At 44.8% G+C, this 12,246-nt stretch overlaps 1 protein-coding gene across 2 annotated transcripts in view; it reads right to left on the reverse strand.

Annotated features, from left to right (window-relative positions):
- Nucleotides 1–9,488: 9,488 nt before the first annotated feature.
- Nucleotides 9,489–12,246, reverse strand: part of TMEM260 (transmembrane protein 260) — a 33,198-nt gene continuing 30,440 nt past the window's right edge. For both annotated transcript variants that reach the window (XR_005627868.1, XM_039712903.1), the window contains exons 14-16: nt 11,553–11,606; nt 11,069–11,159; nt 9,489–9,976 (exon numbers count right to left, since the gene is read on the reverse strand). Coding sequence is in view for 1 of the 2 variants with exons in the window: in XM_039712903.1 (XP_039568837.1) it covers nt 9,710–9,976; nt 11,069–11,159; nt 11,553–11,606 (412 nt within the window). In the remaining variant the exon portion in view is untranslated. The remainder of the gene's footprint in view (nt 9,977–11,068; nt 11,160–11,552; nt 11,607–12,246) is intronic.

The following is a 12,246-nucleotide window of genomic DNA, read 5'->3' on the forward strand; positions in this document are numbered from 1 at the left end:
AGCCTTCCCTCCTGCTCAGATCCTGCACATCCAGTTCCAGGGGGTGTTTTGGCTCAGTCCCACCAGAACAGCAGCCCCTTTGCTCTCCTGCCTTGCTGGAGCTGCAGGTTTGCCCTTCTCAGCAGCCTCAGGCTTGGCAGAAGGGGTGGGAGGAATTGGGGTCTGAGGGACAGCTCAGTGGTTGCACAATGGCTTGGGATTATGAGAGTTGGAACCAGGGATCATTTAGGTTGGAAAAGCCCTCTCAGATTCCAACCATTCCCCCAGTACTATATTTGTGGGATTCCCAGAAAAAGGGAGGAAGGATGAATCTCACTGCATGTTCTTAGAAGGTTAATTTATTATTTTATGATACTATATTATATTAAAGAATACTAAACTATACTATACTAAAGAATACAGAAAGGATACTTACAGAAGGCTAAAAAGATAATAATGAAAACTCATGACTCCTTCTAGAGTCTAGACACAGCTTGGCCCTGATTGGCCATTGAGTCAAAACAATTCACAGCAGAAACCAATGAAACAATCACCTGTGGGTAAACAATGTCCAACCACATTCCAAAGGAGCAAAACACAGGAGAAGCAAATGAGATAAGAATTGTTTTCCTTTTTCTCCAGGGCTTCTCAGCTTCCCAGGAGAAGAATCCTGGGCACAGGGAATTTTCCAGAAAATATGACTGTGACACCCCAGCACTGCCAAGGCCACCACTGACCCATGTCCCTAAGTGCCACATCCACACAGCTTTCAAATCCCTACAGGAATGGGGACTCCACCACTTCCCAACTTCACAAATTTGTGGATGCTTTTTTTTCTTGTAGAGATCTACAAATAGATCCTGGATCCTCCTAGCCTGGACTGGGGGACTTTGATCTCTGTCCCTAAAATCAGAGACAACAGAATCCTGGACAACGTGCTCCTGCAGGTCTTGTAGGCACTACCCTGGGTTATGTGCTTAAACAGCAACACTGAGTCTGCAAAGCTGTCAATCCCATAACTTTCATCAGCACTTCATTCACATTAAAAAAAAAAAAAATCACACCAGCCCTTAAAAGCTTTGGAGCTGCATTTCTCATGGCTGCAATAATACTTACTTACAATATGGACTCTAGCTGCTTTTTATGTAACTGCTGCTCTTAATCAGCTCAGTATTAGCAGCTCTAACCTGCTCTTGCTTGATTTATTTTATTTTATTTCTAAAACAAACATAGCTTTACAATCTCTCTGATTTCCCAGCTTTTATGCCACTCCACTGAGGCGCTTTAAACATCTCATTTATCTCCCATACGTTGGGAAATTACAACCCCCCTCCTCTCCAAAACAAACAAGCAAGCAAAAAAACCTCCAGCTAAAATCTACACAGTTGGAAGGTGTTGATTTAAACAAAAAGCCTGAAACAAGATAGGGAGAGACTAGAACATGAAAACAGACTCCTTTTTTTCCTTGCACAGATTGAGCTCTGAGGTTGTTTGCATGAAATGTTGACTTGTTCCAGGGCAGCATCTATTTAGGTGTTGGGAAACTGGAAGGAACCAGTGTGAAATACATTTTTCAGTTGTTTGAGAAAGACTGTGCTGTTGTATTTCTCTTCACACACATTTCCCTCTCTTCCTTCCTTCCCACTTGTGCAAAGGGGGCTGGAAGCAGTGGGAATAATTTGAAGTATCAGGCTTTCCAAACGAGGATGGGTGGGAAGAACACGTTAACAGGGTGGTTTTCCTATCTGTATTATTTAAGAAAAAAATTCTTCCCTAATCAGAGAGGCTGATTTAAGGGTTGTGGTTTATGGTTTCCCCTGGTTCCTGGGGATGTGCTTCTGAATACTGACTGTACATAGGAATACCTACCCTCTCTGCACTAGTGAAAGCACTGCTGTGCTCCAATGGTCCATTTTTCTAATTGCATAATTAACTGAATGCAAATTTCTAAAAAAATCTGTTGTTTTAGGCTTCTATTACATGTTCTCCCCTCCTCTTCCCTGCCTAGTGCCATCACAGGATTTATTCTATAGTGTGTGAAACTAATGGGAAACTTTCTCTTCCCAGTCACCGTTTTGTTATATATTAACCAGTGACTCACACTTTTCCATAAATAAAAGTGACAATATTCCCCTCCTTATAATTGTCTCCAACCTGTTTTGCCTTAGGGATTTTTTTTCACTCTGTAACATTTTTATTTACCCCTAGAAACCCACACAAAAACACTGTTGGAAGAACACACTACCACAAGATACATCCCTGTCAGCGGCCAAGATTTAATTTTTAACTGAAGACGCCACTCAAAAGACCAAACCAGCTTCCCACACTTTACCAAACCAACCCCAGCAATTTAACAAAACACAAAGTGGGCAAAACACGAAAATGTTTTATGGGGCTGATGGGGGAGGAAGGGTTATAAATCTAAACCCTCTATTCCAGACCACATCCCCAAATGGAAATAAGCACCAAAGCATGTTGCTACATATTTTTGCAGAAAATAATTCCGAGCAGCCTTATCAGTGGCGGCGGATCCGGCGTCTCACCCATCACTTATCTGTTGTGCCCTCTGCTGGATGCAGCACACAAAGGCAAGGAATATTATTTCCAATTAATTTTTGGCATCATCCCTTGGCATCTGCGTTAGGAATGCAAAGCGTGAAATTTGTAGTAGCAGGTTTAATATTTGATCCAGCCAAAAAAAAAAAAAAAAAAAGAGAAAAAAAAAAGAAAAATGTTTTTTTGCTACAAGGACTTACCTTTGGTAGTGTTTTCCTCCCTGCTCACCCCCCTCCTCTGGCTTTGCGTTGTGTCGCTGCCACCGAGCCTTGTTTGTGGTCCAAACGGAGAAATCTGCCGCCGAACGCCATCCATGGCAGGAATAATTTCATGCTGTGCAAAATTTGTTTCATTTCACATCCTGTAAGAATAATTACTTAGCATAATGCCACTTAAGCTGTATTTCTAGCTGCAAACATTAAGGAAATGGTAAAAAGCTAGATCGCGGTTGGGAGAGGGGGGAAAAAAAAAGGGGGATATTCAGGGGTTCCTGGGGTTTCTTCAAACTGGTTGTTTTTAGCACCAGGAACAACTGGAAGAATTAAAGTGTTGTGAGCGATGTCACTGAATTTAAAAGCACAATGAACCCCAATATTTTCAATGATATTTGAAGTCACCCATGTGCTGGGGACCTTGATAGGACACTGCCTTCAGAAAATGAGGACAAAACATGTAGCCCATATTGGCCACCTTTCTCATGTTTTCTGCAAATAAGTTTATTTGAAGGTGACCGTTGCTCAAAATGGTTCTAAATAAAACAGCAAGTGAAGAAGCTTCATGTCACGTCACAGATTCCAATTTTTAAGTGACAAAGAGCAGGTCTCAGTAGGTTTGGAGGAGAGTCAATGGGATGGGTGAGCAGGGCGTATTGACCAAATATCAGCATAAGCTGATACACTGAGCCAAAGAAGGCTCCGACCTCCCTCCTGGGCCCCCACAAGATAGAAAAATCCTCTTTCATATCTAGTCAGAATTATCCATGGTTCATTCTTACCTTCTAGCAAAACCAAGCTGCTGTCTTCAATCAAATGCAAGACTGGCATGGTCTAATTGAATTAGTTCAATTAAGTTTAAAGATCAAAATTATGATTGTGGATTTCTAAAAAAACCCCGCTTTCTTGATGCCAAAACCTTACAGCTTGTAACTGAGTAGTAAATTCTGACTTGTTCTTTCCCAAATGCTGGAAATAATCACTTCCAAAGAACTTCTCTTCCTCCAAAAATGGCAACCCTCGTGTACACAAAGTATCGGGGCTGACCTTCATCTTCCTGGAGGCCATCATGTCTCATTCACCAGCAAAGCCCAGTTTTGAATGGGAACATCAAGGATTAAAATACACATACTGATAAAATACACTGGGAAAAGTATGTTTGCCTTGGGTTTGTTCAACCCAACAGAAGGCAAAATCTCCAGTTTGTTAGAAGCAGGCTGTGAAGGATGGATGGATGGATGGATGGATGGATGGATGGATGGATGGATGGATGGATGGATGCTGTCAATCACAGCACCCTCTCCAACCAGCCCTCCACCGGCACAAATTCCCTCCATTCATCTGAATAAAGTGATTTTGTATTGATTCTTTGTTTTCATTCTGTTCCAAAAAAAGCCTTTATTGAAAAGTCAACTTTGAATGTAACAGGAGCTTCAAGATGCAGCAAAGGAGAAATAATAAATTTTGGGAAAAAATTTGGGCAGCCAAATCCTTCAGGCTTGAAGCAGACAGCAGATCCTCCTTGGGCTTCATGAGCAGGGGTCTTTTCAGATGTGGTTTTTTTGTTTTTTGTTTTTTGTTTTTTTTCAAGTGGTTTTACTACTTAAATCAAAGAACATGACCCCAAAACTACCCAAACCCATGCTCCTCTTACATGTTTTTTCCCCAAATTTCAGCAAGCTGCTGCTCTATCTGACCAGCAGCAGTATGCTACAGCTCCAGAACAACAAAGAACACTCAAGTGCTCCTGAGAAGGGACAGTGTGGTGCCACCAGCACCCTCCAATATGTGGGGCTGGGCAGTGTCTCACAGCCACCTGGCAGGAGCAACACTCCAAACCCACCAGGCAGATCCAAACAGCCTTTCCAAGGGTACTGACAATGATGTCTTCATTCCCCACGGTGTGATGGGAGAGCTTCAGCTGCTCTTTTGCCCAGGTAGCACCATTTCCAAGTCCTGGAAGTCCCTGGAAAAACATGTGGGTTTTGCAGGGTACACGCACTGGCATCCCAGTGGGAGATGCTATCCTTAGTGTGGACACCTTGGTTCATGAGTCCCTCAAATGCAGAGTTTGGGGGACACATCAGTGGGATTTTATGCTCTGAAACCCTCAGCTCAATGCCTTCCAGGTGGAGATTGCCCATGACATTCTCACTTCTCATGTACAAGATGCTTTCATAACTTTGCAAAAGTTTCTGTCTTTGTTTAAAATGCTCAGTGTGGGGGGCATGAGGAGAGAGGTCAATTAGTACCTTCAAATTCATGCAGCACTTACCAAAATCAGCATTAAAAACCAATTTACATGGGAACATCCATATGCCTCCATGCTGAAATACTTCCCATCTATAAATCCCACCACTAAATCCAGGGGTACTCTAGGTCAGCCAGAATTGTCCCCTGGCATATGGAAACCTCAGCACAGCTCTGCTAGACCCTGCCGTGGTTCCAAACTGCCCAGAACAGTGGTTCCCCCTCAGAGACCATCTCCCACTGCTTTTGGGAAGTCCCATGAGTAGGTTTGGGTAATGCACACCTATAGGATACATGAATTCCAACTGCATTTCTGGGTGGATCTCCCTGAGCCACATCTGCTTCCGTCACTCTCTTTTAAAGAGCAAACACAAGCTGCCAACATCTTCATGAAGGAAAAGCCCAACAATTTTGCAGTTCCCTCTTTTTTTTTAAAATATATTTTTCTAATTTTTTTTTCTAAACACCACATCAAATCCCAAAGGGATTTTGGGTGTTTTGTTTTAATGGCAATGAAAAATTTGCTGATCCTCCCCGTGGCGAAGTTACTTTCAAGTCAGTGAAAGTTCTTGGCCCGCAATGAAAAGTCTTTGCCAATTAGCGCTCAACAACTTCAATTCATCCCTCCTGGTTCAAGATGAGTAGGAACCTAATAAGGCTGTGATAAAAGGGCAAAAGGCACCGAGTACCCAAAGGGGATTAATGGGCTCTTCCATTTATTTGTCTTCCTAACAGCTGAACTGTTACAAGTATTGACGGTCTTCAAACGCCGGGCGCCGGGGTCTGCAATGGCCAACTCCAGCTCCGGGCCCTGAGGGGCGAGGGCTTCCCCCTGGGCGATGCCAAAACCAACAAAGCCCCGGGGATCAGGTAATGAAACTTCAGCTTTTCCCCCCCTCCTCCTTCTTCTTTGAGATTTATTTACTGGCAGCTGACAAGGGGCAAATTCAGCTGGAATTGTGTAGTCAAGGCCCTGTCAAGCCTTCAGAGGCACCCTTATGTCGAATCACCTTCCTGACTGGCATGTCGCTGAAAAGCCCTCGGCGCTGGTCCTTAACAGCTCCCGACAGCACAAAGGACACTCCAGACAGATGCCTACATGGCATCCTGCAGCATTTTAAAAGAGAATTAGTGGTTTTAATTATGGTCGTCGTATGAAAGGAAACCATGCAAGCTCGGCAGGAGACCTTTGATCAAACCCTTTTGCTAGCACAATGCCGCGGAACTGTGACTATTCCTAGCAAGGGGCCTTTTCTCGCTGAATGACTCACCAGTGATCTTTGAATGCAGACAAGTTCCTCACCCTCCCTCTTCATTAGCGAGCATTTCTATACAGCCCCTATATAGTGCGCCGAGTCTTGGAGCTATACAATGGGGGGGAAAAAAGAATCCCTACAGATTCTGGCCTCTACTTAGGAAGTGCTGAAGGACTCTGAGTGACTTTATTCATTAAAACAGGTTGCTATTAATTAACTGTCATAATAAAATAAAGAACTATTATTTGCATTTCTTAGTGCGCTCCCTTTAGTAATATGTATAAAAGATGCTTGTAACAAAAATGAATTTATAAGGGAGAAAAAACCCTCAGAAGTCTTTTTTCCCCTCTGCCCCCACCCCTTTTTTTTTTTTTTTTCAGGTCTAGGCAGCAGGAGCCTGACTAATTATTAGGACCCGTTTTGCAAGAGAACAAATAGAGGTAAAACACAAATATGAAAGTAATTAGGAAAATGCAAAATCCTGTTTACTTGGCAACCGATTCATGCAACTGAGACTAACGAAGAGCAAATCAGCTTTGCTTGTTTGATAAACTTCAGGGTGCCACCTAAGAGGAGCTGATAAAAATTAAACTCTGCCAGCATCCCTCCGCACCGCCTTTTAGCCAACAGGCTCAGCAACATCCACGCAGCGGCTCCGTCTGCGAGCACCAGCAAATCTCATTTGAACAGGTTCAGGGGGAGGAATTTTGGAAGTTCCATCAGTGCTGGATATTTCCCCCTCCGTGGCATATCTTGTGCTGAACACCCAGCACGGATCCCTGCATCTCGTGTGAGCAGGATTTGTAAGGACACGGAGCACGTCAACGGCACGGTTCTGATTTTCTCCCTAAAAAAGGCATCACCATCCCACTGCTCTTCACACCTGGAAGGCTTTTGCTGGTGGTAAAGTCCTTTTTTGCAGCCTCCACCACTGCTTATTACAATATAGGGTGATACTTTACTCAGCACAGCCCCTCTTTTCTCCCGGAGCAGATAGTGGGGTCCACAAGAGCTTCCAATTATTTCAAGACTATGCGGCTAAGGAGGGGCATCTAATCAAGATAAAGAAAACCCTCAGCTCAGTATATTTGCTTGAATGGATTTGCAATAATGCAGGTAACAAAAGCATTCAAAAACTGGATTCCTGATGCTTTTCTGCCAGGGCTGGAGGACTGGTTTGGAGAAGGGAAGGAGAAAGCCTGCGCTGAGAAAGCTGCATGGAGGAATGTGTGATATTCCCTCTCTCTGTACAAACACTTCTGCAGGGATTGAGAGGAGGGAAGAGATTTAAGTGAGGCACAGCCGACCTGAAATGTAGTCAATTACAACACAAAGAGTTAAAATGACACCCCTGAACTGCTCCTGCTCCCTCTCACCCCTCTGCTTTGTGGCTCTGCAACCCAGAAGCCACAGTTTTCCCTCTTTTTATTGCTCATTTCCCATCTGCTGTTCGTACAGGGATGGTTCACAGGAATTAATGGGGAATTGCTATGGAAATCATATACTACAAAAATAAATCAAGAGTGACAGAGTGAAAAATAAAGGATGTTATTTTGCAACTGGAGTTAGAGATTCCTAGACAGCAGCTTGATTTTTATATGGGAAGCATTCAGTGAAAGTTGGAAAAATAAGCACTTGGAGAGAGAGAGAAGTGATCCACTTTTAAAATGATCTATTAGGAGTAGCAGCCACGTGTATGATTTTTATATGGGAAGTATTCAGTGAAAGTTGGAAAAATCAGCACTTGGAGAGAGAGAAGTGATCCACTTTTAAAATGATCTATTAGGAGTAGCAGCCACGTGTCCCTACACACACCTCAAACTCCAGACCAGCAGAGAATCCACCTGCAACACCCCTCTCTCCTGCCCCCATCCCAACCTGCTCCAGAGATGCTGTTTCATAATGTGATCTTTACAGAAGTACGTCTTTCTTCTCTGACAATGTTACCTGTCCAAAAGAAATCCTGACCTGGCAGCAATTTGTCTCCTGCAAAACACTGGGCTGAGGTATCACAAAACCACAGAATAACATCTGAAGTTTCGGATGAACGGGGCTTTACAGGAACACCCCCAGAGTTCTGGGTCTGTTTTAAGTATTTGAAGTACTGTTAACTTACGAAAATATTGAAAACCACATTTTTATTGAAAAGAAGATGAGTTCTTGTTAACCCCAGAAGTCACTTGGCTGTTGGGGCAGATTAAAAAGCAGAGTGGATCCACACCAAATTCTTTTGGTTAAACCCCTGATATCTTCAAAATTGCAGTTCTGGCATCCCCAGCAGAGCCCAGACAGGCGACAGCAGGGATGCCGTGACCCATGGAGAGAGCAGCATCCAGGGGAGCAGCATCCCAGGGGAGCTGCTCTTACATCCCAGGTGGGTCTCAGGACCACAGTCCCCCCACCCCAGTGCAGATGTCACACTGCTTCAGCAGAGATCCTCTGCAAGGGAAAATACACAAGTTGCTTGCTCACTGTTGGAACTCTAAGCAATAAAGTCTATCCCATCATAAAATCCCAAGGGAAGGAAAGGAGAAATCCCTGAAAAGCACGGGAGGCAGAAAAAAATGGGTTGGTCTCTATCCACTCCATTCCAGCAGGACACCCTGTCCTTCCAGTACCTAAAGGAAGAGCTGGAAAGGAACTGTTTACATGGGCATGAAGTGACAGGACAAGGGGGGAAGGCTTCTAAGTGAAGGAGGGGCAGGGTTAGATGGGATATTGGGAAGAAATTCTTCCCTGGGAGGGTGGTGAGGTCCTGACACAGGGTGCCCAGAGAAGCTGTGGCTGCCCCTGGATCCCTGGCAATGCTCCAGGCCAGGTTGGACAGAGTTTACAGCAACCTGGGCTAGTGGAAGGTGTCCCTGTCCATGGCAGGGGGTTGGAATGAGATGATCTTTAAGGTCACTTGCAACCCAAACAATCCTGGGATTCTGTGATTGATTCTGCAGTGCCCTTGGGCACAGGCACAGCCAGGGCTCAGAGCACATCCCAAACAGTGAATGACCAGGCTCCTGGGAGGGCACCATCCCACAGCTTGTCCTGCTGGAAACCCACCACAAAAACACACAGGCACAGCACAGCTAATGAAAAATGGCTTTAGGAAACCTCTTGGCTCAGCAACAGAGGAAAGAATAAAATGCTAAATACATTTTTACATCAAGAATGGATGCTGCAGTCATTAAAATATATATATTCACAGTACAAACTCAGAGTTTTCTTGTAAAAGAAGACTTTCTTTTTTGAAACCTGATATTTTATTTAGTGGTGAGCTTCTCCCCTACCCCCCAAAAAGTTCATTTGGCAACAGAAATCAAACATCACTATGTTCCTGCAGAGGGGATCACACTGGATTTCCTCTCTGCTGCCATTTCTGACACCTTTTAAAACCACTCTCACGCTGCCAAGGACTATCTCAGATTTTAAGTTCCAACTTCAACATTTCAGCAGGACCAGGAGCTACCCAGCTTTGCGCCTCAGCTCCACTTTCCTCCTCCTCAGCCCCTGCAGCTCCTTCCTGAGGTGCTGCACAGCCTGCAGGATGTCCTGGCACTGGGGATCATCCTCTGCCCTCTGGGTGTAGAGCAGGAAGTGTTTCACAGTCTGGGAGAGCAGCGTTTCGGGGTCCCCCCGGCCGAGGCGCAGCATCCTCTCGCAGGCGATGGCGTAGTTTTTGTGCCAGTTCACCGGGTGATGGGGATGGGAGTTGACAATTTCTTTGTATGACTATAAAAGAACAAAAAGAAAAGAAAAGAAAAAAAAAGAGAGAAGTTAGGGGCAGCAAATTAATTGAACAAAGTGGGAGCAACAGCTTTTAACAGTGCTTCAAAACTGCCTGGAAAGAAACAGATGCTATTTAGATGTCCAAGTCCAGAGCTGGAGTATTTCTGTAATTTGCTCTGTGTTTGCCATTCAGCAGCATGAATCAGAAATCCAAGGGGGGCTGAAACGTTTCCCTTCCAACAGCAGCTGTTTGTTTAGAAACATTACAGATGATGGTGATAACCCCACAGCACATTATGTGCTTCCCCTGGAGAGGTGTTACACCAAGCTGGGGGAAAAAAGAGATTTAACTGCCGCGCCTGCAAGACATTTACTCAATATTTCAGGAGATCAGGATGTCTTCCACAGGACTTAAGCAGTCTGTTGACTTGAGTGGGAATATTCATAAGCTCAACAGCAGGCATGTGCCCGGGAACTTTGCAGAACAGCAAAAATCACAGCAAAATGGGCAAGAATTAAGGAAACCATTTGTTGATTCTGTGCTGGAGTATGAAATACTGCTCCTCTCTGCTGACACACACTGATCACTTCATGCATCTGTTGGCATCTCAGGCAGTCCAGTATTTCCAGAGATACCTACAGCAGCTTATGGGTGTTATTCTTTGGTGTGAAATGCAGCAGAATTAATTTGCAGCGAGAAGACTGTCGGATTTTACACTTGCTGGCTCAGACTGCACTGTGTAATGACAGAGGGGACAAGTGCATAGAGGGGACTTCAGGACAAGCAATCTCTTGGCATGGGTTTGGAGCCCAGCACAGACAACATAATTATAGCAAAAGCAGGGTGTTGACTGGTTTGCTGCTGGCATCCTCCATGAGCGAGGGGCAAGCAGGAATGGATCAAATCCCTGAACAAATCTCTGTGAATCGGCTGTGCTCCCAGTTTGGATGAACAAGGGGAGTGAAGATTGCAGCGTAGAAACACTGTATTTACATGGACTCTAGAAATGTAAAAGAAAAGGGGGTAAAAAAATTATGAGGGAGGCAAAAAAATTAGGATGCAGGGAGCAGTCCTAACCCAAACCCAGGACTTACAGTGTATGCAAATGTGTAAAGCTGTGCTTTCATTTCTGCAGTCACACTGGCCGTTTCTGCGAGGTCAAAGATGAAGAAAGCTGTTTTCATCCTAGGAAAAGGAGAAAAACTTCCATGTGGTAACTGCTTCATGCAACCAGCTCCCATCACAGGGTTATACACAGCTTCAACACGTCCACATGGGACAGCAAAGCCACCAGTGACATAAATTTCTCTCCATAACCTATTTCCTCACGCTACACCCCAACTACCTTTGAGACACTTTGAGCAGAACCTTTTGGTGAACAAAACAGCCACTTTCCTGAAGGCTTTGCTGGCAGCCTTGCATGCTTCATCTCATCCTGCCAGCCTTTTCCTTCTAAAGCCTGGCACGTGCACACCCAATAAGGCCACGGCCCATCAAGCTGCCTGCTTTGGTGGGTGTTTCCACACCACTGAGCTGGCAGTGCCCACTGCCTGTTGGAAGAGAGCAAAGGAAAATTACCTGGCTTGCCACATCTCCTCATTGGCGACAGCTTCCCAGGAAGAGGGGCTGAAACTAAATGGGAATGGAAATAAAATTCAGCCATCAGATCCACGTCGCTGGGTTTCACCCACCACAACCCTTCCAGCCCAGCTACAGACACCCCAGGCAGAAGAAAACTTGTCATGAAGCCTGTGGCTCTGACAGCAGGCAATTCAGCTGATTCTCTGTCATTCAAAAAACTTTGTGCCTCTCTCTCTACAGAAGGAGCCTCTGGCATATCAGGTGTTTCACAGCATCCCAGATCTCAGAGCCAGAGATGTTTTTTACCACCACAGGTCAGCCTATGACATTCAAACCTCTGGATGTCTCAATAATTTTAGATCCTGATCAAGTTTTAAGGTCAGAATTGTACCTCATATTTGACTAGAGATGTCCTTGCTGGTTTTCACACTCTTAAAAATCAGAGATCATGGAATGGTTTGGGTTGGAAGGGACCTTAAAGATCATCTCATTCCAACTCCCTGCCATGAGCAGGGACACCTTCCACCATCCCAGGTTGCTCCAAGCCCTGTCCAAGCTGGCCAGGAACACTGCCAGGGATGGGGCAGCCCAGCTCTCTGGGCTGTGCCAGCATCTCACCACCCTGACAGGGAAGAATTTCTCCCTGCTACCTCTCCAGAACACAAAATATTGAGATTATGGCTCTTGTTTG

The sequence above is a fragment of the Passer montanus genome, unplaced genomic scaffold (assembly GCF_014805655.1).
Source record: "Passer montanus isolate IOZ18808 unplaced genomic scaffold, ASM1480565v1 scaffold27, whole genome shotgun sequence".
NCBI classification, from domain to species: domain Eukaryota; kingdom Metazoa; phylum Chordata; class Aves; order Passeriformes; family Passeridae; genus Passer; species Passer montanus.